Source organism: Ornithorhynchus anatinus, chromosome 3 (genome assembly GCF_004115215.2).
Source record: "Ornithorhynchus anatinus isolate Pmale09 chromosome 3, mOrnAna1.pri.v4, whole genome shotgun sequence".
Taxonomy (NCBI): domain Eukaryota; kingdom Metazoa; phylum Chordata; class Mammalia; order Monotremata; family Ornithorhynchidae; genus Ornithorhynchus; species Ornithorhynchus anatinus.
This window is the reverse complement of record NC_041730.1, coordinates 19,241,865-19,267,656: the sequence shown is the minus strand read 5'-3', so window position 1 is coordinate 19,267,656 and position 25,792 is coordinate 19,241,865. Positions and strand designations below refer to the sequence as shown.

General features: G+C 55.5%; 1 protein-coding gene and 1 long non-coding RNA gene across 4 annotated transcripts; one reads left to right on the top strand and one right to left on the bottom strand.

Moving 5' to 3' along the window:
• The first annotated feature begins 5,996 nt into the window (after positions 1–5,996).
• Positions 5,997–11,622, top strand: LOC103165449. The gene is made up of 2 exons (XR_003757755.2): positions 5,997–6,311; positions 11,336–11,622. It is a non-coding gene; the product is annotated as an uncharacterized LOC103165449 (long non-coding RNA).
• A 199-nt stretch (positions 11,623–11,821) lies between these two features.
• On the bottom strand, positions 11,822–21,716 carry YPEL4 (yippee like 4). Of its 3 annotated transcripts, XM_007657106.3 has the most exons (6): positions 21,480–21,716; positions 20,540–20,622; positions 13,986–14,310; positions 13,743–13,786; positions 13,270–13,378; positions 11,822–12,608 (listed from the first exon to the last, which is right to left on the bottom strand). In XM_007657106.3, exons 3-6 carry the CDS (start codon positions 14,124–14,126, stop codon positions 12,519–12,521), a joined length of 384 nt encoding a protein of 127 aa, XP_007655296.1. In that variant the 5' UTR covers positions 14,127–14,310; positions 20,540–20,622; positions 21,480–21,716; the 3' UTR covers positions 11,822–12,518. The 3 variants fall into 3 exon arrangements, with proteins under 3 accessions (XP_007655296.1, XP_007655298.1, XP_039767340.1); XM_007657108.3 differs by lacking the exon at positions 20,540–20,622; XM_039911406.1 differs by lacking the exons at positions 20,540–20,622; positions 21,480–21,716 and adding an exon at positions 14,988–15,320.
• Positions 21,717–25,792: the final 4,076 nt, after the last annotated feature.

Genomic DNA, 25,792 nt, shown 5'->3' with positions numbered 1-25,792 from the left:
AACTGAGGCACAGCAAAGTGAAGTAACTTGTCCAACGTCATGCAGCAGACAAGTGGCAGAGCTGGGATTAGAACCCAGATCTTTTGACGTCCAGGTCCACTAGGCCATGCTGCTATGGCAGGTTTGAACAACTATCATTAATATCAGATCTTGGAGATCCCAACCCAGACAGATCAAGGTGTGAGAGAGAGAGAGAGGAGAGAGTGAGATAAAAAGAGAGAGAAAGGAGAGAAGAAACAGGAGAGGTATTAGAGGCCGGCAATCGCCGAGGTGAGGAAAGCACTTTGGGTAGCTGAGGAGGAATCGATATGATTGATTGATTGATTGAAGGGCCACCTGTCATTCTTCCTTCGTGAGTTATTTCTGGGCCATGCAGTCCTAGACCTGTCAACCGTTCCAGGCCAGAGAGCATAGGATGGGATGGATATGCTGGAGCACATTAGGATAACCACCCTCCAGACTGAGCCCCGGCCTCACGTGTCCTGGAGCATCGTGTCCAGTTACGGACCCACCTCTGTAGTGAGATGTGGAGAGCTCCTAATAATAATATTGTTATTTGTTAGACGCTTACTACGTGCAGAGCACTGTACCCCAACGGAGCGCTGGGGTAGATACAGGTTGTCCCATGTGAGGCTCACAATCTTAATGCCCATTTTACAGATGAAGTAAGGGGGCACAGAGAAGTGAAGTGACTTGCCCACAGTCCCACAGCTGCCAAGTGGCAGAGCTGGGATTCAAACCCGTGACCCCTGACTCCCAAGCCCGGGCTTTTTCCACTGAGCCAAGCTGCTTCTCTGCGAGCTCTCCCCATCTAGGCTGTAAGCCTGTTGTGGTCAGGGAATGCATCTGTTCATTGCTGTAGCATACTCTCCCAAGTGCTCAGTACAGTGCTCTGCACACAGTAAGTGCTCAATAAATACAGTCGAATGCACGAGAGCGGCAAAAACAGCGAAGTTTACGGAATGTCTTTTCCCAGTAATAAAGGACGCCGACTGGGTGTCGACAGAGAAGACCCGAAATTGCTGTTCATCGAATCCCCCACCGTCCGCTGAAGGCGGAAGATGGTAGGGATTTAGAACAAAGAGGAGGCAGAGCTTTTTCCGCCCAGCGTGTCCTACTGTCCACAGTCCTGTGATGCTCCTTAATAATAATAATGATGTTGGTATTTGTTAAGCGCTTACTATGTGCAGAGCACTGTTCTAAGCGCTGGGGGAGATACAGGGTCATCAGGTTGTCCCACATGAGGCTCACAGTTAATGCCCATTTTACAGATGAGGTAAGTGAGGCACAGAGAAGTAAAGTGACCTGCCCACAGTCACACAGCTGACAAGTGGCAGAGCAGGGATTCAAACTCGTGACCTCTGACTCCCAAGCCCGTGCTCTTTCCACTGAGCCATGCTGCTTCCCTAGATCTCCTTCTAGACCCAGCTCTGACACTGGCCTACTGGATGACCTTGTGCAAATCGCTTCGGTCTCTCTATGCCTCAGTTTCCTCACCTGCGACAGGGAGATCAGACGCCTGCTTCAGACCGTGGGCCTCGTGTGGGACAGAGACTGGGTCCGGCCTGATTGTCTCGTATTTATGCCATCGCTAAGCGCACGGTGCTTAACCCATTGTGAGTGATCAATAAATACCAGAGTTCACTAGCAGCAGGTAGTAAGCGGATGGGTTGCAGGTCATCGTTAAGGGAGCTGTTAGGGGTGTGAGACGGTGCATCCCTCAGCAGAGGGATGGAAATCAGAAAGGACGACGATCATCACCCTACTCTTCGCAGAATCCTCCGCTGCCACTCCTTGAGGCGGAATTCTTGGCTGAAGGGATTGCGCTGTGGCCCAGCTGTGGTTTTGCTCACACGCTTCTGAAATGGCTCCATTGGGAAAGGCTGAAGGAAGCGGGCCTCTAGGGCCCGGAGAGGGGAAAGTCGAGGAGAGATTTCATCACGGACCCCGAGGCGACGGAGAGGCGTAGTACACCGCGGTCGGCTGCGTTTCGAGTTCCACTGAGGAAACGGCTCACCGTGCGCACAGCACTGTACTAAGCGCTTGAAAAGTGCAATTCAGCTATTTGAGGTTTGAGATTTGAGCTTAGAACGTTTTTCTCTTGGGGGTAAAGTTATAGCGACCCCCCAAAAATGAAAGAAATTCCTGACTGGGGGATATAAGATCCTGGAACGCCTTTCCGGAGGAAGAGTTGGAACCCTTTCTGGAGATCTCAAAACCGTCTTCCCTGCCAGGAGGCGGGGCGACCGACCGGTTATTCTCGAGGTCCCTTCCAGGTTGAGGCGCCTCTGATCCTGTGGGGTCCCGGAGGAACCATGTCTCCGGGCAGGAAGGGAGGGGGCAGGGGAAACGGAGCCCCCCAGCCTGGGGTGAGTCACGTCTGGGTGGGTGGTGGCGAGGAGAGGCTGCCGCGAACACCCCACCCCTTCCCAGGCAGATTCCTGCCCTCTCCGCTGCACTTCCCTGGGGCCGGGGGTTCCGATCGGGAGCGGGCCGCAAGCTGGAAGTGGTTTGGCGTGAGTTGGTGTTTGCTCGGGCCGCCCGGCGGGTTGGGTCATGCCCCGCTGCTTCAGGCCTTCCCATCCACCTGCCGCGTTCCCGGGACGGTTGGGGTTGGGGGCAGAAAGACTGGAGCGTTTGGCGCCCATGTGGGCGCTCTGGTCCTGCCTGCTCTGGTCTCACCCCTCTGCCTCTCAGTAAGTCCACTCCGGGAGAGGAAAGAGAGTCCCAGGGTCCAGGGCCCAGGACCTCTGTGTCGGCAGGAGGGAAATTCACTGCCCAGCGTGGCTGGGGGAAGAAGGGAAGAGTAAAGGATGGAGCCAGGAGTCCCAGGGCAGAAGGTGTATATAGCTATAATTCTATTTATTTATACCGATGCTCTTTAACTTGTTCTGTTGCCTGTCTCCCCGCTGCCAGACTGTGAGCCTGTTGTTGGGCAGGGATTGTCTCCATCTGTTGCTGAACTGGACTTTTCAAGCGCTTAGTACAGTGCTGTGCGCACAGTAAGCGCTCAGTAAATACGACTGAATGAATGAAAGAAGGGGCCTGGGGGCCGGAGACGAGCCAGCTGGATTCTGAGTGAGGGGGTCGGGGAAGGATGTTAGCAGCGGGGTAATGGAGCGAATCGACTAGTGCTCAGTACGGTGCCCTTCACTCGATAAATACCATCGATGGGCAAAAGGAGGGAGGCGCGGGGACCTCCGGGTGCATCAGAAAGGGGTTTCGGGGAGCAGAGCTACCGCCATCTTGGTGGGGATTAGGATGAGCAGGGACTGGTTTCCCACAGCCCTGTTGGTCTTGCTAGGGGAGATCTGGAATATAATCCCTTCTCCGGGCCAGCCCCTCACCCTGGATCCACTGAGGACAGGAGGCTGTTGGTTCACTGACCCCAGGAAGCCCCTCCTCGATTGATCTGACGCTCCAGCGTTCTGATTCCTCCAGCTTTAGCTGACACCTGCTTCACATCCTGGCTAGAGAGGGGTCCCGCACTTCTTCTTCTACAACACGGTAAGCTTCTTATGGGCAGGGATCACGACAGTAATTCTAGTTTACTTGCCCAAGTGCTTAGTGCAGTGCTCTGCACACAATAAGTGCTCAATAAATACCACTGATCGATCGATTCCTTCTCTTCTCGCCGTCTTCCCCTCCCTAAATTCCAGACTTCCCCCTTCTGGACTGTGAGCCCGTTGTTGGGTAGGGATTGTCTCTATCTGTTGCCGAACTGTACTGTCCAAGCGCTTAATACAGTGCTCTGCACACAGTAAGCGCTCAGTAAATACGATTGAATGAATGAGGTTCCTCCCTCAGGGCTCCCATTGGTCAGTAAACCTGGATTAACCCCTATCTCCTTCCCAACCTGAGGGCCCAATTAATTCAGGGACATTTGCACTCCTAACCATCTCCCCCATCCCCGGCCATCTTGTATCGTTTGGACTTCCTTCAGTGGGGTCAGCGTCTCACCACCGGGCCCAAACGCTGTGTGGACATGTCTCGGAATGTGTGTGTACAGCCCGCGGGGATAGGTTGGTGTTTATTTGGGTCCGTGATTACGTGTGAGATGTGTACAGATGTATTTGCAAGTGAGTCACGAATAACTGGGGAGACGGAGGGCTGTGGAAGGGAGGATGTATTTGTGTGGGAGTGTGGATGGGAGCGTATCTGTGTGGGAATGGGGCGGGGTGTGTGTGCAGGGGGTGGTCAGCTCCAAGTGGGCCAAGAGCTCATCTCAGGGATAGTCATTTTAGAGCCAGCATATTTCTTGGTGATATCGGGAAGACGAGGCTGGGAAATCCACTCTGGGCTGACAAAGAATACCGGGGATCCATTCTCATTTTCTAGGCATTAAAGCCCTCTCTGTTACACGTGTGTGTTTGTGTCGATATTGATCATTTGCATGCTTATCATTATTGCTAATAATAATAAAAAAGCACTCGTCTGGGGGCATTTGTGTACATTTCTTGCGAGTGACGGTTTGGAGAGGGACTGAAAGCAAATGCTTTTCTATCTGGAGCTCCCTTTCACTCACCCGTTCAGTTCCTCTCCACTGCTGGGAGCCTCGGGACCAGGCCTGGAACCCAGAGGAGTGAGCGCAGTCAGGGCAGACCGGAAAGGTGGCAGCAGGGACTGAGCCCGGAGCAGGGCAGAGCTGCACGTCCGGCATCTGCCTCCTCCCCACCGCTCCTCCGATGCCCAACCCCCGCCCCGCTGCCGTTCAGGGGTTCGGCTCCCTAGAAGAGGCCGGGTGAATTCACGGGAGAGCCCACCAGCATCCCCGAGCTGAGGTTTTCTCAGAGCTCAGAACCGGAGGTGCCAACCGGGAGCCGGGAGCCCGCTGGGTAGGGATTGTCGTTATCTGTAGCCGAATTGTACTTTCCAAGTGCTTGATACAGTGCTCTGCACACAGTAAGCGCTCAGTGAACACGATCGAATGAATGAATGAACGGTGGAGATAGTAGGGGAGGGAGGACTGAAGACTGTAAGCTCGTCGTGGGCAGGGAATATGTCCGTTTATTGTTGTACTCTCCCAAGCGCTTAGTATCCCGGCTCCTCCACTTGTCTGCCGTGTGACCTTGGGCAGATCACTTCACTTCCCTGGGCCTCAGTTACCTCATCGGTAAAATGGGGATGAAGAGTGTGAGCCCTGTGTGGGGCAGGGACTGTGTCCAACCCAATTTGCTTGCATCCACTCCAGCACTTAGTACAGCGCTCTGCACAGTAAGCGCTCAGTAAATACCATCGACGGACCGCGTGACTGAGGACCGCGGGGGGACGGACTTCCGCCAGCGAACTATCTAGAAAGCCACCGTTTTGGGGGTCTTCTCGGCTCTGATTGGAGAGTTTCGGGTCCGGTGGGAAACCCGGGGTGAGTGAGGCTGGGGGGTCCAACTCAAAGAGGCGTGGAAGGCGTCGCCTCAGGGAGCGGGCCCCTCCGCTCTGAGCTGACCGGCCTCTCCGTTCCCTCTGGGACAAAGCCCTCCTGGCTGCGGAGCGGAAGGCCGTAACCCCGCAGAGGCCCTGAATTTGGGCCCTGCGGCGGCCCTCCCGCGGTGCTCGTCGGCTGCCCCGAGACGAAAGGGCCCAGAGGTGGATCTGGGAGAAAGTGAAATTGGGAAAGGGGGCTTCTCCCATCTCAACCTTGGGGCCTCTTGAGGGACACGTTCAGTCCACGCCCAGCTCCGGCCAGGCTCTGTCGAATCCCCATGGGAAATGGAACAGGAAGCATGGAAAAGGGGGAATTCTAGTGTGTGGGAGGGGAGGGCGACTGGGGGTGGGTGGGAAGGGGGAGGTGGAGAGGGGAAGGGGGAGGTGGAGAGGGGAAGGGGGAGGTGGAGAGGCCAAGGGAAGGGGGTGCCCAGGCAGCGCCATGACATCATGGGCTATTGGGAGGTGGAGGAGGTGGGAGTGGGGGAGAAAAGGGGAGGCCGGTGGCCAATGGGAGGGAGGAGATCGTTTCAAAAGGGTTAACCTGCAGCCAATGGGAGCCAGGGGGAGCGGATCCTGCTCACTCCATTCAAGAATCCCAAGTATTCAAGATGGACGGCAGGGAGTGTGGAAGGAGAAAAGAGGGAAGAGGGGGAAGAGAAAGAGCAAGAGAAGAGCAAACGGATAGGCGCCCGCCTGCCGCCTGCCCATTTCCAACGGGATCCAAAATACAATCTCAGCTAGAGCTTGGGGAGAGGGAGTGAGAAAGGGGGAGTTGAGGACAGAGATAGGGAGAGGAGGGAAAGGGAGAGAGAGGCAGCCAGGGTAGGAGATGGCAGGAAAATGAACAGAAAGAAGAGAAAATATATAGATCCTGAACTCCTAGAAGGGTAACAATGATTTTCTGCTTTATTTTCTGTCGGTGGAGGTGCGGGGGGCTCTGGTCTCGATTTCACCTCTCTTCTCTCTTTACCTCCCTCCTCTCTCCTTTTCTCCTTCATTTGGAGCGGGGTCTCGTTTTATTTTGCCTTTAAAACAGCCAACCGAGCAAACAAAAAAGCAGTCAGAATGCCTTGTGGGGTTCGTAACTGTCATTTTCTGGTCGGAGGACCCGAGGGAGCGTGTTGAAATCTGCAAAGCATCAGTGAGGCTGGGTATTGTGTGCATGTGTGTGTGTGTGTGTGTGTCCATTGAAGAGGGTGTGTATGAGGGTGCTTTGTGGGTGTGCTCACCGAGGGGTGTGGGCGCAGCATGGATTTTGGGCGTTGGGTAAGGGTGGGCATTGGGCATAGCTAGCGGGCAGTTAGGTGGGGGGGGTGCCTGAATTGGTGATTGTGTGCCTGTGTTTGTGTGTGTGTGTGTTGTGTCGGCCCTGGAGGTGTGGCAGGGAGTTGCACGGGGGTGTTTTTCTTGCCCAAGTAGCAGGGTCTAAGTTGTGTCTGGACCGCCTGAGAGTTGTGTCAAGGGGTGTAAGCGTGTGAACGGGAGTTCTGAGTTCACGAAGGCGTGTGGGGTGTGTGTGTGTGTGAGTGTGTGTGGTCTGTGACTGGGAGGTGTTTGTGAGAGGCCCAGTTGGATGCTGAGGGGAAGCTCTCCCCATCCCCCACCCTTCCCAGCTGCCCTCTCCTCTCTTATCCCATTCAGATAAATGGCTTTTCAGGTCCCTCCGGTCTCTTCCTTTGGTCTCCATGGCTGCGGGGAGGGGGGAGGGAGAGGGGTCTTTACAGAGTCCAACGCCTCTGCTGAGCCGGCGAGGGCCCCCCCGAGGCCCCCCGGCCCCCGCTGCCCCTGCTGTTCAGCATTAACCCTCCACCTGCCCTTTTCTCTCCAACCCCAAAGGGCTGACCCCATCCCCCGCCGCTCTTGGGGCAGGGGAAGGGAGGATGAAACAGAGCCCCTCCAAACAGAGCCCCCCGCCCTCTTCTGAGCCTCGTTGGCCTTTGGGTCTCAGCCCCCCCATTCCCGCCCCGTGTAGCAGCTGGGTTTCCGCCCCGGTGAGGGGGCCGCCCAGAGGGGCCTCGTGCTCCTCCAGCCCGGGCGACGACGACGACGACGGGCTTCGCTCCGCTCCTGGAGATAGAGGCCACGGTCCCTCTGCCCGGAGGACAGGGGTTGGGGAGGAGAAACCAGTGGAGTGACCCCCGTTTTTCCCCTCTGTCCCTCCGGGCAGGGGTTGGGGAGGGGAAACCAGCGGAGCGGCCCCTGTTTTGCCCCTTTTGTCCCCTTTCGGTCGGATCCGTGGGCCTGCCGGTCGGCCCGCGTGAACGATGGGCCGAGGCCGGACCGACCCCAGGTGGCTGACGTGGGCCGGTCAGCCTCCCACGGCGGCCACGGGCCGGGGGCCCGGTTTGCCGAGCAGCTGGGACTCTTTCCCTTGGCAGGTTGGGAGGTTAGTGTCCAAATGGGAGGATGTGCCCCCCACCCCGGGGGGGCAGCGGGGGGGGAGATGGCAGGGGAAGAGATCTGGTGGTTCGTGGGGAGAGAGAGACACAGAGAGGTGGAGGGGAGAGGAGGTCTGTGCTCCCCACGGCCACGGCTGATCCAGGATCTGATCTGAGGTTCTACCTCTCCCGAGGCCCAGAAGAGCTCGGACCCGGGACCGTCAACTCTGAAATGAAAGGAGAGGTTCTGCCGCCCCCGTGCCCTCGTCAGGATTAGAAACGGCCCCGAGTAGACGAGAGGGATAGCATTCCACAGATGGGAGCCAGGAGTCCTGGTTTTATTCCCGGCTCCCATCCCCCTCGCTGGACTTTAGCGCCTCTCCCCCGATCCTTTAAATGAGGAGAGTCAGCTGGGCACCCCTTCCCTGAAAAGCAGGTCTGCAGACTCTTTTAGCTCCTCACGTGGATGCGTTCACCCCACAATGCCCAGAACCCCTTGCCCCCGCTCACAACTGCCCTCAGTCTCCCCTGACTTCCTTTGTCCTCGTAATGGTCCATTTCCCCGGAGGTGTGGAGAGGGAGAGCCCGTGGGCTGGGCCAAAATGGGGCACCGGAGGGATTCAGAGATAGGGGAAAGTTGGGAAATCTGTCCTTATCCTCCACCTTGGGGGTTGGGAGTGAGGGGGAGAATCACCCGGCCCGCCGGCCGCCGGGAGTTTGGCCGTCAATTCCAGGCCCGGTCAGGGCCCTGGCCGGGGTCCAGCCCCAGAGGGATGGTCGGTCTCTTGGCATCTTCTCCATTGTGTCTTCGCAGAAGTTCTGCTTCCCCGGACCGGGTCACAGCCGCAGCTTTGCCTGCCGCCCAGACGGAGGCGAGGGAGTTGGCGATGCCCTCTTGCCTGGGGCGGGGAGATGGGGGAGCAGACACGAGAAGGTAGACGGAAGAGGAACAGTGGGGAAGGGAAGAGAGAGGAGGAGGAGAAAGCGAAGAGGAAGAAGTGAGGGGCCAGAAGACGAGACGATGAGGCCTGGGGAGGAGGAGGAGACAGACACGGAAGAGAAGGACAAGCGAGGGCTAGGATGAAAAGAAAGGAGGCCGGCGGGGGGCCCGGTCCTGTCCTTCGCTCCCGGCCGGAGCTCTTTTCACATTGTGCTACTGTCTGCGCCCGTCACTAGCAGTGCAATGTAAAAAGGGCATCGGCCGGGCAGCGCCTACCATCACCGGTGTCCCTTCCTCGGAATGGAGCCCCCCGCCCCGGCCCCGGCCCCTTGGGGTTGGGATTCTGGGGCAATTTAACTCTAACCATCTCCATCCGGGGACCTTCTCAGAGTTGCTTCTGCCCCGCGGGCATCCACCCTAGCACACCTAACAGCTCTAGTGCCGACCGACCGCTAAGTGCTGGCCACCCACCCTGGGGTGAGGCTCACAAATACGGCCACCGGGCTTTCCACCTTTGGGGTTCTGGTGGGGCTTGGAGGTAGGAGATGCCACTTTCTGGCTGCCTGGGGAATCTCTCTTCTTGGGAGAGACAGGATGGGGTCGAAGTCCCAAACTGAGCTTCCTTGGTGGTTAGAGGGCCTGGCCACCTGCAGAGCTGAAGTTCACTTGGGGCCAGCAGAATCGGATCCTCGAGTGGTCTTTGCTAAGCACCTACTGTGTGCCGAGCACCGTGCGAAGCGCTGGGGTAGATGCAAGAGAATCGGGTTGGGCACCTTAAGGGCCGAGGGATGGAAATCGATAATCGCGTTTCCGCTCTCTCTCCTGGCGATCTTAAAGTGGACCTCTCCTGGGGGACGGAGGCAGCGGTAAGAGAGAGGAGAGAGGCCAAGCTGGAAGACCAGCTGTACCACTCCCACTTCTGGAGACAAGAACCTCAGTGAATTAGAGCCAAAGGAGGCTGATTTATCAATTTGATTCTCCCAACCCTGGTCTGAGGCTCCCTCCCGTGCTCCGGGGGGGTGAGAGGAAAGAGGGCATCACCAAAGCTCTACTTTTGACCAAGTTTCCCTCAGCTCCGGACTCCGCCCCCGGGCAGACTCCCCAGTTCTGTGATGTGTTGCCGACGAGGGCTGGGATTTTCATTCCCTCGGCGGGCGATGTTTCTGCCCTGGCACCTAGGGAGCCCAGAGGGCCTCGTCGGCACTCCAAGCTCCCCTTCGAGCCTCTCAGGTGAAACGCCTGGGCAGAGGGCACAGCTTCAGAGAGGATGTGCTCTGCTGAAGGCCCCGCCTCCAGCTCGTCGTCAAGGGTGATCGAGGAAGCTGCGGGGACCCAGTCCGGGGGGTGAGATCCAGAGAAGGGGGTGGAGGACGCTCACTTCCCGCTAACCATCTGGATCAGGAGGAGCCCAAGATGCTCCCAACCGCCTTGGCCTGGAGAACCAAGAGGACTGGATCTAAGACTGGGAGCCTCATCTTTGACAGAGAACCCCCATATGCAACAGGGACTGTATCCGACCTGAATATTTTGTATCTACCCCAGTCCTTAGTACAGTGCTTGGCACAAAGTGCTTATCAAATATAATAATAATTGAAGTGTTAGGTGTGGTCGACACAGGCTTTTGGAATCTTTGCCTCCTGTACCCAAGGTGATGTCAGCCAGAAATGACTCCGACTCCACTCCCCACTTTTTCTTTGCTCTCCTTTCTTCTCTTCCTCCTTCCACCCATGCTTCCAGTTCTCCCATTTTCTTCCCCTTGGAGCCTGATAATAATAAGTAAGCACTGAGCTGTTTGTTAAGTGCTTATTCTGTACTAAGCACTGGGTCGGATACATTAATCAGGGCAGACACGGTCCCTGTCCCTCGTGAGGCTCACGGTTTAAGGGGGAGAACCGGTATTGAATCCCCATTTTACATGAGGAAACCGAGGCTCAGAGAAGTTAAGTAACTTTTCAAAGCCACACAGGGTAAGAGCGACAGAGCTGAGAGTAGAACTCCTGTCACTCGGTCCTGTGAGCTTTCCGTTAAGCCTCAGTGCTTCTCGTGAGGGAGAGAGTGACTCCTCTGATCTATGACTTCAGGACAGTGCCGGTGGCTTCCTCCCTCTCTTTCCTTTGGGTGTTGCCATTTTCCCTGTTCTGACTGTTCCTATCCCTTCCTTCCTCACACTTGCCCTTCTGCTCCTTCTCGGCCTCCTCGGGGGAAAGGATAAGAAATTAACCAGGCCGGAAAAGAGACTCCAACTGGCTAAAATGCCTTTTTTAAAAAATCTGGGTAACTGTCTGCCATTTAGTCCTTATTTTATTATTATTTTTAAGACTGGAAGCTCCTAGAGGGCAGACACCAATGCTGTGGCTACTCTGGAGAGCACTCAGCATATGTTCTTGAGCGTTCAAAGGAGTAGAAATGTTCTGGCTAGGTTCCCCCAGACTCCTCAGGCGGGGTGTGCTCTGCGCACAGTAAGCGCTCGATAAATACCGCTGATCGATGGATCAATCGATTGATGAACACTTTAAATGACGATATAACGCAGGAGCCGTGGGAGCGGCAGCCGGTGTGGAACCCCTCGCTTCTTTCTGTTGTTTTTTCCCAGGTGCCTAGTACGGGGCATCGAACCCGGGGGCCAGCGATGGATGCTCTCGCCCTTTTCTGCTACTACAGTGGAATTGAGAGACTTACCTGCTACCTGCCTGCCATCTTCCCGAGGAGACGGGGTCGCTTTGGGGAAGGGGTGGGGGATTCCGGGAAAACAACCCCCTGGACGGTGTTGGTGAATTAGAGAGACGGGAAAAGACAGTCCAGTCGAGAAGCCAGATCTCCTCACTCACTGGTGCTCCCCCACCCCGACCCCCCCTTTATTAAAAAAGATCCCAAACTTTATTTTTCATAGAAAAGTTCCGTGCGCTGGTGGCATCCCCAGAGAGTCCAATTCCCCCCACCCGCCCCGCTACCCTCCCCCTCCCTGCCCCCACCCCAGTGCACTGCACCCCAGGAGTGCCCCCCACCCCCGGGGAGATGAGCCCAGCTGGGGGGTGGGGGCGAGGGAGGAGCAAGGCAGTTTCACCACCCAACCCATGGCAAAGGTTATAAATGCAAAAGTGCCTCATTAGTGCCAAGGTAAACAAACAAGTGCGAAGTGAAATGGAAACCCCAGGGTCCCAGGGCCCGGGTTCAAGACTTTCCCCCACTCCTCGAGGGGCGGGGCTGAGGCCTCAGCCTGTTACCCCGACCCCCACCCTTACCTCTCTCCGTGCCTGGGTCAGGGTCTCTTCCCGACCTGGGAGCTCTTTCTCACCGGCCGCTATCTGGCGACGGCCTGGGGGTCCCCTCTGCCCACCGCTTCCTGCCTACGTTCTTCGTCTCCTGGGTTCTCTGCCCGCCCCATCGTAAGGATTTCCCAAATTCTCTCCTCCTCCCCAGAGGGGAGACGGGTGGGGAAGGGGTGGGGAGGTCTGTGCCCCGTAACAGTTTAGCTTGGAAGCCCCCCTGAAAGCCAAAGGATCCACCCCTGGAATCTCCTCCCCGGCCCCCACTTTTTCCCTCCCAAATTCCTGCCCCTTAATCACCACCCACCTCAAGGCACCCCAGCTCAGCCCAGACTCCCGAGTTGAAAGGGGCCTGGGAGAGTGAGGCGGGGAAGGGGTTCGGCAGAGCCGGGCGGCCCCCGGGGTGGGGGGACGGGGGAACGGAGCTCGTGCTGGGATGGGCAGCGGGGCAGGGGCTGGTGGGGAAGGAAGGGCAGCGGGGCATGCGAAGGGGCAGCCGCCGTGAGCTCCTCAGTCCCAGCCGTTGTCCTTCACCATGTGTGACATTTCGATGATGTACTTCCCCTCCTTGTACTTCTGGCTCGTCTCAAAGGCTTGTTCCTGGCACGTGGAAAAAGAGGGAGGGGCAGGATTGAGCCTGGAGTCCCAGAGGTCGATGCTCCCTCGTAGCCCCTTCGCTCACATGTCACCGCCGCCTACGACCCCCCTGAATTTTCCTTTGGATTCTCCCCCAGACTCTCCTGAGGCCTATCTGGCCTCAGAGGAGACCTGTCTAGACTTCCTGTAAATCCATCTAGCCTCTCTGTAAATTCATTCGGTCGTATTTATTGAGCGCTTACCGTGTGCAGAGCACTGTCCTAAGCGCTTGGAAAGTGCAATTCAGCAACAGATAGAGACCATCCCTGCCCCCAGTGAGACATCCCAGTACCGAAGAAGTCAACAGATCAACGAGTGGTGAGCCCAGCAACTAAGGATTCTCAGTTGGGGAAGCGACTTGATCGCAATACCAGACATTCTATCTGGATTCGCTAGAAATCTGTCCGGACTCTCTGGGAGGCCTGCTGGACTCCCTGGAGACCTGACTGGAATCTCTGGAGGCCTGTCTGGACTTTCTGGAAGTCTGGCTGGACTCCCTGGAGATCTGTCTGGCCTCTCTTGGAGGCCTGCTGGACTCCGCGGACGACCTTCACAACTGGCCCTGGAGGGACCCGATGGGATGGCTCGCCCCTAAGCGGGGGGGCCCTGGGCCGGCAGTACTCACATATTTCCAACCCAGGGTGGTCTTGCAGCTTTCACAGAAGATGTCGGACACAGAGTGGAGCCCAGTAAGCAGAAGGCGCTGTTCAGCTGGCCCGCAGCCCACGTTGACCCTGTCTCGAGAAACAGGAGGGGCCGGCACCGTCGGGGGCGAGGAGGGCCGCGGGAGGAGAGGGTTAGGTGACTCAAATCCCCGTAAGGATATGGAGCCTTCCCCCCGCCCAGCTCACGGTGTCCACCCCCGCGGGATCGCCTTCCCCCACAAACTGATCATTCCTCCTCCCCGCTTCGCTGCTCTCCCTGGGCACAGCGGTCCCTGACCACTGGGCTCTCTTTCCACCCCGTGAGCTCCTCTCTGAGGGGCCACGCTCCAGCTTCAGGAACCCCTCTGCCGCCGAGGGGCAGAGAGGGATTCCACCAGAAAGGATCCCACACCCACCCCGTCGGTCAACAAGAGAAGGAAAGGGGGTGACTCACACAGAGTTAAACAGGTAGGCCCGGCCGTGACTCCCCTGGAAAGACTGTGGAGACACAGGATATATCGTCACCAAGAAGCCCCCCGCACCCTCCCCTTCTCTCTGTCATGACAACTGAGGTCCAGGGAGGCACACGGGATCTTTACTGGCGGGGGGCGTCCAGGGAGGGTCCTGGTTGGGAACTGCTGAGGGAGTGGGGGGGGGGCCGAGCGGAGCTTGGAACCACCCGCCCCGGGCACCCTACCTTGGAGATAAGGTCATCGTGCTTGGCCAGGTGCGCCCGGCAGTGGACGCAGCTGTACGTTCGGTGGCACCGGGGCAGATAGCTGTGGAAGGTCTTGGCGGGGAGGCAGGCCGGGCCCGGGCCAGGGTCGCAGCTGGGCATGACGGGCTGGAGGGCGATGCCCTGGCGGGCCGGGGGCGCCGGCGCCGTGCAGCCCCCACACAGACGGTCGCAGGTGAAGCAGCGAAGCAGGTTGGCTAGAGCCGTGTTTCAGGGCAAGAGAAATGTGGGGGGGCTGCTCGGCCAGGGCCCCCCCAGACGAGAACCAGATGGAAACGGGGGTCACCTGGAAAGGCGAAGAGAGGCCCCACGGGTGGCGTCAGCACGTCTTGGGGGACGAGGACAAACCGCTCAGAAGACCCCCGCCTCCCTTTCCCCTAGTAGCTGCCATTCCCATTCTCCCGCTCCCCTCAGCCGCCTCGAAGACTTTCCGCCTCGTGCGGGGCCGCTTCGCCCTGCCCCTTTGACTTTTCTTCTCCCTCAAGCCCAACAGCAGCAGTCTGGGCCCTCTTCCTCTACAGCCGGGGGGCTAGTGCCCAGAGGATCCCCATGCTGACTGTGTCGGGGGGGTCTCCCTCCTTCCCTTTTATTCATAATAATAATAATTCATTCGATCGTATTTATTGAGCGCTTACTATGTGCAGAGCACTGTACTAAGCTCTTGGAAAGTACAATAATAATAATGGTATTTGTTAAGCGCTTACTATGTGCCGAGCATTGTCCTAAGCGCCGGGGTACTTATAAGGTAAGCAGGTTATCCCACGTGGGGCTCACGGTCTTAATCCCCATTTTACTGAGGAGGTAACTGAGGCCCGGAGAAGTGAAGTGATTTACCCAAAGTCACACAGCACCGGGATTAGAACCCACGCCCTCTGACTCCCAAGCCGGCGCTCCTTCCGCTAAGCCGCGCTGCTTTTTGATTCAGGGGCAAGGATCAGATCGATCACGCAGTCCCGCCCGTACCTGTCTTGTCGAGTTAAAATCAACTTGGATCTCTTTAAAGCTGACAATCCTTGATTTTTCTCTCACCGCCCTCCACCAGACCAGTTGGAAGCTCTGGTGGTCCCACACGAAAATTGGCACTTTCCCAGGAATGTGGCCCCTGCTTTCCTTCCCCGGCATTGCCTGCAAGGGCTATTTTTTAGTCCACAATAGCAGCAGCATCTGGCAGCGAGGGGAAGGGGGTGGGGGGAAGGAAGGGATACAGCTCAGAAGGCCACCGCGGGTTTTCCGTCGTTTTGGGGGGAAATGGCTTGTTTGCCCAGGGGTCGAAGCAGACTTGCCTCTCCGCTTTCAATCCACTGGGTCCCCTTTGCCCTTGGGGAGAAGGGGAGAAGAAAGAGAGGGGAGAGATAAAGAAAGAAGAACAGAGGAGGGAGGAGACAGAGACTCAGAGACGGACAGAGATGGAGAGGGGAAGCGGGTGTGAATCCACAGTCCCGTTCACTGCCCGCTCCTCTTAAGCCCTTATGTCTAACTGGCAAGACTCTTTCTGGATGGAATTGACTACTAGTTTGGCTTCTGGTCCAGTTTTATCCAGGGGTGTACTTTCGTTCCTTTGTATTTTTTCAGTGCCATTTGTTAAACACTATGGGCCAGGCACCGTGATAGACACAAGCTAATCAAGTCCACGGGACTTACAGTCCCAATTGGGTCTCACAGTCTTCATCCCCATTTTTCAGATGAGGGAACCGAGGCACAGTTAAGTGAAATAACTTGCCCAACGTCACCCAGCAGACGGGCCGGGGAGCCAGGATTAGCACCAAGGCCCTCTGACGCGTACCGCTCCTCAGCTGGCCTCTCCTCTGTCCGGTATAGATTCGTCAGAGGACGTCTTTATAGCCCGAGCCCTCCAAACTCCCCTTGGAGCGTCTCCGATGAAGCCCGTGGGCAGAGGGCTCGGCTTCAGGGAGGAAGCGAGCTGCTGAAGGCCCTGTCTCTAGCCGATCGCCAAGGGCGGCCTAGGAAGCTGCAGGCATCCACGCTGGGGGTGAGATCTAGAGATGGGGGTGGAGGATGCTCACTTCCTGCTAACCATCTGGATCAGGAGGAGCCCGCGAAAAGCCCAACCACCTTGGCCTGGAGAACTAAGAAGACTGGTTCTAAGATTGGGAGAAGCCCGCTCAGCACGGGCTGGGGAGTCAGAGATCATGGGTTCGAATCCCGGGCTCCGCCACGCGTCAGCTGTGTGACTTTGGGCAAGTCACTGTGCCTCGGTCACCTCATCTGGAAAATGGGGATTAAGACCGTGAGCCCCATGTGGGACAACCTGATCACCTTGTATCTCCCCTCCCGCAGCGCTTAGGAAAGTGCTTGGCACATAGTAAGTGCTTAACAAATGCCGCCATCATCATCATCATTATTATTATTATTATTGGGAGCCCTATCTTAAACTGAGAGTCCCACGTGCAACAGGGTCTGCATCCAACCTGAATATCTTATATCTACCCTAGCGCTTAGTAGAGTGCTTGGCACAAAATAAGTGCTTAACAAATATAATAAGGATAATTTATGTCTCTCTCCCTTCCCTCTCCCTCTCACCAATCCAACGCAGGTTCTTGCTGCCAAGTTCAGAGGAAGGTGGGAGAAGAAAATAAGGAGCAGTTGAGGGGGGGATGGTCAGGGTACGCCAGAGAAATACTCTAGGTTTGGGCAGATTTAGGGGGACTTTTGTAGAAATGGCATCTTTATGACATCATCGCATTAGGCTGCCAGTCGCCCACGGGACACCACATATTTCCGGGGGACGGGAGGGGTGGGGGGCAGTTTTATCGCTGCCCCTCCTACTGAGCTCTGCGGTGCTTCTGAGCAACAGATTGAGATCTGTACCCTCATCTCCACACAGGCGGTAGATAGAACAAGGGCCTAGGAGTCAGGAGGTCATGGGTTCTAATCCCCACTCCAGCACTTGTCTGCTGCGTGGCAATCACTTCTCTGTGCCCCAGTGACCTCATCTGTAAAATAATAATAATACTGTTGGTATTTAAGCACTTACTACGTGCAGAGCACTGCTCTGGGCACAGGGGAAGATGCAGGGGAATGAGGTTGTCCCACGTGAGGCTCACAGTCTTCGTCCCCATTTTACAGATGAGGGAACTGAGGCACAGAGAAGTGAAGTGAGTTGCCCACAGTCACACAGCTGACAAGTGGCAGAGGCAGGATTCGAACCCATGACCTCTGACTCCCCAGCCCAGGCTCTTTCCACTGAGCCACGCTGAAATAGGATTAAGACTGTGAACCTCCTGCGGAACAGGGACTGTAGCCATCCTGATTTACTTGTAATCATAATAATAATAATTGTGGTATTGGTTAAGCGCTTGCTACGTGCCAAGCACTATTCTAAGCGCTGGGTAGCTACAACGTAAACAGCTTGTCCCACGTGGGGCTCACGGGTTTTTTTTAATCCCCATTTTACAGATGAGGTCACTGAGGCACAGAGAAATTAAGTGACTTACCCAAGGTCACGCAGCAGACAAGCAGCGGAGCGGGGATTAGAAACCAAGACCTCTGACTCCCACGCTCGTCCCACTGAGCCACGCTGCTTCTCCGTATCCACCCCAGCGCTTAGTACAGTGCCTGGCACATAGTAAGCGCTTAACAAATATCATCATCATCATCATCATCATTATTAGTATTATTATTATTATTATCCTCATGGCTGCAATCAAGACCAGGCTGAGGGGCCTTTGCCCCAAGCTGAACGTCCCCAACTGGGAAGAAGCTGCCCCCTGCTGGACCCTCCCGATCCCTCGCTCTTCTTTTCAGGGAACAGAGGAGTTTTATCTCTTCGTTTTTTATTTTTGCTTGCTTTCGGTGGCATTTGTTAGACGCTTACTAGGTGCCAGGGACTGTACTGAGCACTGCGGTAGATTAAGGCCAATCAGGTTGGACCCGGTCCATGTCCCTCACGGGGCTCACAGTCTTAATCCCCTTTTTAGGGAAGCAGCGTGGCTCAGCGGAAAGAGCCCGGGCTTGGGAGTCAGAGATCATGGGTTCGAATCCCGACTCTGCCACGCGTCGGCTGACTGTGGGCAAGTCATTTCACTTCTCTGGGCCTCAGTTCCCTCATCTGTATAATGGGGATGAAGACTGTGAGCCTCGCGTGGGACAACCTGATGACCCCGTATCCTTTCCAGCGCTTAGAACGGTGCTTGGCCCGTAGTAAGTGCTTAACAAATTCCAATAGTAATAATATTACACTTGGATGTCACTCCTGGGCGATTCCTAAAAAAATCCACACTTTTCATTTCTCCAACTGACAACCGATGGCTTTGCTCCTTAGCTAATCGATCAGTGGGATTTATTGAGCGTTTACTGTGTCCTGTGGTGTTCACTCGTCCCCTGCCTCCCGTCCCACGTGGTTCCTTCTGCTCGCCCAAACTGTCGGGCCTTGCCGGAGCCGGGGGGTGTCAGGTTCGGCGTGCTGGGAGACAAGCTCGGCAGCGTGGCTTAGTGGACAGAGCCCGGGCCTGGGAGTCAGAAGGACCTGGGTTCTAATCCCGGCTCTGCCGCTTGTCTGCCGGGTGATCTTGGGCAGATCGCTTCACTTCTCTGGGCCACACTTACCTCATCTGTAAAATGGGGATGAAGACCGCGAGCCCCATGGGGGGCAGGGACTGCGTCCGACCTGATTAACTTAATTTAATGACGGTGTTTATTAAGTGCTTACTATGTGCCGGGCACCGTTCTAAGCGCTGGGGTGGATACAAGCCTACTGGGTTGGCTACAGTCCTTTGTCCCACGCGAGGCTCACGGTCTCAATCCCCATTTTACAGATGAGGTAACTGAGGCCAGGAGAAGTGAAGCGACTTGCTCAAAGTCACCCAGCAGACAAGTGGCGGAGCTGGGATGGGAACCTAGGACCTTCAAACTCCCAGGCCCGTGCTCTGTCCATTATGCCCTGCTGCCTCCCTTAACTTCTAACTACCCCAGTGCTTAGAGCACTGCTCGGCACATAGTAAGCGCTTAACAAGTAGTATTAATATTATTATTTGCAGAGCGCTGTACTAAGCGCTTGGGAGAGTACCACGCAACAGAATTAGCAGACATGCTCCCTGTCCAGAAAGAGCTTACGGTCTAGAGGACTGTAGCTAATGGGCTTTGCCCCCACCAGTCATCAAGAGGAGCGACGCACCACTCTCCGAAACTAGCTCTGCCCCCAGCCATCCCTCCCGGCAACTTATACAGGACGACATATTAGCAACCGAGGAAGCTGCGGGTTTACGCGGTGGCCGTGGGAGAAGGCAGAGATTGGGAGGAAGGGAGAGGCGGAGGAGGCCGGGCCGGGCGGACTATCGTTCCCAGGAGCCCTGACCCTCCTCCGGTAGCTTGGCCTACGGGAAAGAACACCAGCCTGTGGGGGACGAGGAGTGCGTCCAATCCAATTTGCTTGTATCTACCTCAGGCATTCACTCGTTCGCTCCTTCAATCGTATTTATTGAGCACCTAGTACGGTGCCTGGCGCACAGTAAGCGCTTCACGAAACCCACCGCGATTATTATTACTATATCATCGGTCAGAGGACCTGGGTTCTGATCCCGGCTCTGCCGCTCGCCTGCTGTGTGACTCCACTTCTCTGGGCCTCGGTTCCCTCATCTGTAGAATGGGGAGTCAGTGCCAGTCCTCCCTCCTACTTAGGCTGTGAGCCCCACGCTGGACGGGGACCGGGACCACCCTGACTATCTCGTAGCTACCCACTGTTTAGAACAGGGCTTGGCCCAGAGTAAGCGCTTAACAAATATCACAATGACTGCATCTGGAGGCTCTCGAACTGCTTAAGGTGATCTTAGGCAGCTTCTGTTCAGTTCGGCTGGCCACCCCCCGTCTCAGAAACTGGAGAAAAGAGACACTCCTTTCGGGGGGAAGCCGGACAGAGCCGGGCCGGCCGAGGGTTCGAACGGAGTCAGAGGGCTGCAGTATTCTTAGCCCAAGCGGGGTTTATCGCCGGCTGCAGGTTGATGCGACTGTATGAGTTGCACGTCTCGTCAGTGCCGGGGGCAGGGAGCGGCAGCCTCGTAAACAGAGTCCGTGGGTAAGGTCGGGAAGGGGTTTGGTGACCGAAGATCGTCATCCTCTCCCTCCCCTCGTCCCTGGGTACGGCTCGGCGTCTGGAGCCGGACTCCAGCCGGGAACGGAGAAGGACGACGCTGTCGTCCGGGGTGGCTCCGGCGAGGAGCCTTCTGGGCCCACGTCCGACGTTATCGCTCAAGTCCAAGTCAGGAGGTGCCAGCTGCATAAATGGCATGACCGGCTCTTTTTTGGTGGAGGAAAAGGCTGCAGAGAGAGCCGAGCGGCCAAAACAGAGAGGCAGGGCCGCCGGAAGCACTGCTCTCTGGCCTTAGCCTCTGGACTTCCCTCAGAGACAAGAGAGGGACACCTATAAGCCGCACGGCCCCCAGCCCGACTCCCAGGGGGCCTTCCTCCCTTTGACCGGGCGCCGGGACACACGGGCTTCTACCGCAACCAGGGTGACATTGCCCTCCGTCCCGTCTCTGAGGCAAGCCCCTTATCCGTACCGACAGCGATTCGACTTGGATCTCACATGTCCGTCTTCAACTTTGCCTGCAAATTTCCTTCGGGGCCACGTTACCTCGTCTATCTGAGAGGGGAAGAGTGATTTTGGAAGCCCGGGGCCAGGGCAGGTTGCTCTGACCTCTTTCTTGGTTTCCACTTGCTTCCCCCCTCCCCATCCCCTCTTACCTTCCCCCCCGCCCCCACCCCCGCCACCCCGGCCCCCAAACCCCAGCAAGGTGGAGACGGCCCAAAGCTCAAAAAGTCCTAGAAGAGAGAGGACAGTGAGTGAGAGGAGGAAGCATCATCCATCCCCCCTGGAGAATGGGAAAAAGAAGGAAGCAGGCTGGGATGGAATGAAGCCGGTGAGAGGACCGTCCACCCGAACGAGATGGAGAAGGGAGGGAGGAGGAGGGAGCCGGAGGAGGAGGAGGAGGAGGAGGAGGAGGGGGAAGCGGAATCGAACGGCATTGACGAATGCACAGGGATCTCTCTAGGACCGGCTGTTGATCCCGTGCCTCCCACTGGGAAGGGGAGGGAAAAAAATGAAAGAAGCCAAACCCAGGATGGATTTTTCCCCCGCGCCCGAGGGTTAGACATCGGAACGGCTCTGGCCAAAGAACTTGGAGCATCGTCGGTCCCCCGGGCAGCAACCTGGGGGGATCGTGGGGGAGGCTTCTCCTCCACCTCCAGGTGATGCCCGACCCGATGGGCCCAACGACAGACAATAACCCCCTCACCCCAACCCTGCCATCCAAGTTACGGGCGAAAGGTCCTGGGGCTCTCCTGGCAGGAGAGGGAGGAGAGAGGCGAGAGAGGGATGAAGAACAAGGAGGTGGGGGGAGGGGAAGGGCAGAGGGAGGATGAATAATGCATTTTGCAAAAGGGAAAAGCAATGCGCAGCAGGAGGAGATCTGAAAGAAATCAGCCCGTCTGCCCCCTCACCTTGAGGTCCGCTCCAGAGATCCCCTTCTGCCCGTCTCTCTCTTCTCTCTTCCTTTCTGCTCCTTCGGTGGGAGGGAAGGCCGTGGTTCTGGGGGGCTGGAGGTGGGAGGGGTGCACATAGAAGGGGCAGAGAGTGGGGTGCCTCTCCTTCCCTGTCTCTTGTCTGTGGGTGAATGTGGCTGTGTGTTGTGGAACTGCATCATAACATTGTGAGTCATCCAGCCCCCAACCTCACCAGCCGCCTTCCCCCCTCCCTCGCCACCCACGTCAGAGCAGGGCTGGGAGACACAGGGGGCGGGTCGGGAGGAAAGGAGGGGGGCAGGGGGAGCCGGGCAGGGGGGACTGGCAGCAAGGGTTAGGGTGCAGAGGAAGAAAGGGGAGAGATGGGTCGGATCCCCTTAGGAGGACGGGGAGGAGGGGAACCGGCCAGAAGTTAGAGGGGGAGAGACGGAAACGAGCGAGCCGAGAGGACTGCAGGGCCCAAGACGGAATGATGGGCGAGAGATAGATTCCCGGCGTGACACACACTCACACACACGCCCTGGGGGAAAAGAAAAAAACAAAACAGAAAACATTTCCACCCTCCGACTCTGACGCCAGCCCTGATGGAGAGAAATGGATAGATGTGCAGTAGCGCCAGGGACCACCCACCGAATCCTGAATCACAGAGGCCCTCGGGTCGGAACGCCACCCTCTCCCCGACTCCCAGACCACCGGTCGATCGAGCGGCCCATCGATCGACCGGCCGGTTGTATTTATCGCGTGGCTACCGGGGGCAGAACGCTCCACTGAGTGCTTGGAAGGGCGCATCAGAGTTAAAAGCCACCATCGCCGCCTTCGGAGAGTTTAATGGTGGCCCATCTATCTCTGCATCTTACGGTTGGCGTTAAGGCACCCGATCGGGTCGCCCCCTCCCACCTCACCTTGCTGAACTTCTCCTGCACCCCGGTCGGCACACTTTGCCCCCCTAATGCCAACCTACCCGCTGTACCTTGGCCCCTCCGATGCCAACCCACCCGCGGTACCTCCGTCTGGCCCATTTCGCCGCCGACCCCCGGCCCCTATCCCGTCTCTGGCCTGGAACTCTCTCCCCCTTCAAAGGAGCGTGGTGTGGTGGACAGAGCAGGGGCGTGGGAGTCTGTAGGTCATGGATTCAAATCCCACCTCCACCACGTGCCTGCCGTGTGACCTTGGGCATGTCACTTCACTTCTCCGCGCCTCAGTTGCCTCATCTGTAATAAAAGGGGATTAAGAGTGGAATCGGGACTGTGTCCAACCTGATTAACTTGTGTCTACCCTAGGGTGTAGAACAGTGCTTGGCACATAGTAAACGCTTAACAAGTACCATAAATATTATTATTACCAGACGGTCCCTCTCTCCACCTTCAAAGCCTTATTTAAAATCACATCTCTCCAAGAGCCCTTTCTGGGATAAAGCCTCATTTTCCCTCTCGGCCTCCCCCTGCGTTGCCTCGGCACTCGGATCTCTGCGCACTTGATATTCGGCCCATCCTCGGGGCCCCCAGCCCTTATGTAGATATCCTTACACTCTGACATTTCCCCTTTCTGTAATTTAGTTTAATGCCTGTCTCCCCGCCTAAACTGTAAGCGCCTTGTGGGCAGGCATCATGCCTGCCAACTCTCTTGTTTTATACTTTCCCGAGTGCTTGGTATGATGCACAGCACACAGCAAGCACTCAATAAATTCCTCGGATTGATTGATTGATTTACGACGTGGCGGAGGAGATGGACACAAAATACATCCCTACTGAAAGCTCCCCTCCTCCGGGAGGTCTTCCCAGACCGAGCCCCCATTTTCCCCTGCTCCTCCTCCCCTCCCCATCGTCCCGACTCCCTCCCTCTACTCTACCCCCTCCCCGCCCCACAGCACTTGTGTATATGTGTACATATTTATTCTACTAATTTTATTAATGACGTGTATAGGTCTAGAATTTTATTTATTTATTTTGACGTTATTGGTGCCTGTCTACTTGTTTTGTTTTGTTGTCCGTCTCCCCGCTTCTAGACTGCGAGCCCGTTGTTGGGTAGGGATTGTCTCTATCCGCTGCCGAATCGTACTTTCCAAGCGCTTAGTCCAGTGCTCTGCACACAGTAAGCTCTCAATAAATACCACTGAATGAATTACAGATAGGAGGAGGAAGAGAATGGAAAGACGGATATTTGGCTGAGCAGATACTTAAACTGTAGAGCGTGGAAGTCGATTCGCACAGAAGGGATATGGGTGGTTGTGAGTGCATACGTGTTCAGGTGGTAATTGGGAAGGTGTGACCTGGAGGGGAGGAAAATTAATTGGGAAAAGGCCCACGTGTTGCACTTCCAACAGTGGAATCTCTCATTCGACCACCGGAAACGCTAGCAGTTTATGATCTGACCCTACCGAATCATTTAGAACTCTGATCTGCAAACTCAGATCTTTGCGATCAGGGCCCTGCTCCTGGATCCCAGGTCGTATGGCTCCTAGCAAGAATTCCCAAACACTGCCGAGACAGTTTAGGGCACAAAATCCAAGTATTTTATTATTAGTAATAATAATATTTGTTAAGTCATGGGTTCGACTTGTCAGCTGTGAGACCGTGGGCAAGTTACTTAACTTCTCTGTGCCTCAATTACCTCACCTGTAAAATAGGGATGAAGACTGTAAGCCTCCTGTAGGACAACCTGATTACCCTGTACATCTCCCCCAGCGCTTAGAACAGTGCTCTGCACATAGTAAGCGCTTAACAAATACCAACGTTATTATTATTATTGGACTGTAAGCTTGAGAAGCTTGAGTGGATAATAATAATAATAATGTTGGTATTTGTTAAGCGCTTACTATGTGCAGAGCACTGTTCTAAGCGCTGGGGTAGATACAGGGTAATCGGGTTGTCCCACGTGAGGCTCACAGTTAATCCCCATTTTACAGATGAGGTAACTGAGGCACAGAGAAGTTAAGTGACTCACCCACAGTCACACAGCTGACAAGTGGAAGAGCCGGGAGTCGAACCCATGACCTCTGACTCCGAAGCCCAGCCTCTTTCCACTGAGCCACGCTGGGACCTGGCAATCAGAAGGACCTGGGTTTCTTCCCGTCTCCGCCACTTGTCTGGTACGTGACTTTGGGCAAATCACTTAAATTATCTGTACCTCAAGTACCACATCTGTAAAATGGGGATGAAGACTGTGAGCCCCATGTGGGACATGGACCGTGTCCAACTAGATTAACTTGTATCTACCTCAAGGCCTAATATGATGTTTAGCACATTATAAGCCTTTAAGAAATACTATAAAAAAAATTTTAAAAAGCTCACTGTGGGGAGGGAACATGTCTACCATCTCCAATATATTGTACTCTCCCAAGTGCTTAGTACGGTGCTCTGCCCACGGTAAGCGCTCAATAAATATGATTGATTGGAGGCAGTGTAACCTGATGGAACGAGGATAAGCTCAGGAATCAGAGGATCTGGGTTCTCATCCAGGCTCTTCCACTTGTCTGCTCTGTGACCTTGGGCAAGTACTTCACTTCACTATGCCTCAGTTTCCTCATCTAGAAAATGGGGATTAAATTATCCCCTCTCCTGCTTAGACTGTGAGCCCCATGTGGGACTGGGGCTATGTCTGGCCTAATTAACTTGTATATATCTCAGCACCTAGTATAGTGTCTGGCACATAGTAAGCATTTAAATACCAAAAGAAAAATCTATCTCAACATTTAGAACAGTCCTGGACACATAGTAAATGCTTAGCAGATAGTATTATTATTATTATTTGCATAGAAGTACAAACTACAGAAGTAAATAGAACAGATACTCCCTACCTTCTTGATAACCTTCTGAAAATGACAAGTACAAATAATGAGAAGTTCTTGTGAGTAGGTTTTTTTTTCCTTTTTTGTTCTGCCTAGTGGATGGAGCTCAGGCCTGGGAGTCAGAAGGACCCGAGTTCTCATCCGGGCTCCATCACTTGTCTGCTTGCTACCTTAGGCAAGTCACTTAACTTCTCTGTGCCTCAGTTACCTCATCTGTAAAATGGGGATTAACACTGTGAGCCCCATGTGGTAAAGGGACGGTGTCCAACCTGATTAGCTTCTATCTACCCCAGGGCTTGGAACAATGCTCAACACATAGTAAGCGCTTGAAAAATGCCATTATTATTATGAATAAGGTTCATTCTTTCATTCATTCAGTCCTCTTTACTGAGTGCTTACTGTGTGCAAAGCACTGTATTAAGCGCTTGGGAGAGTACAAGACAACAACAAATGTTAACATCTTCAGGCAGGCAGGGTGAGAAGATGGGCTGTCAGATGAGGTGTG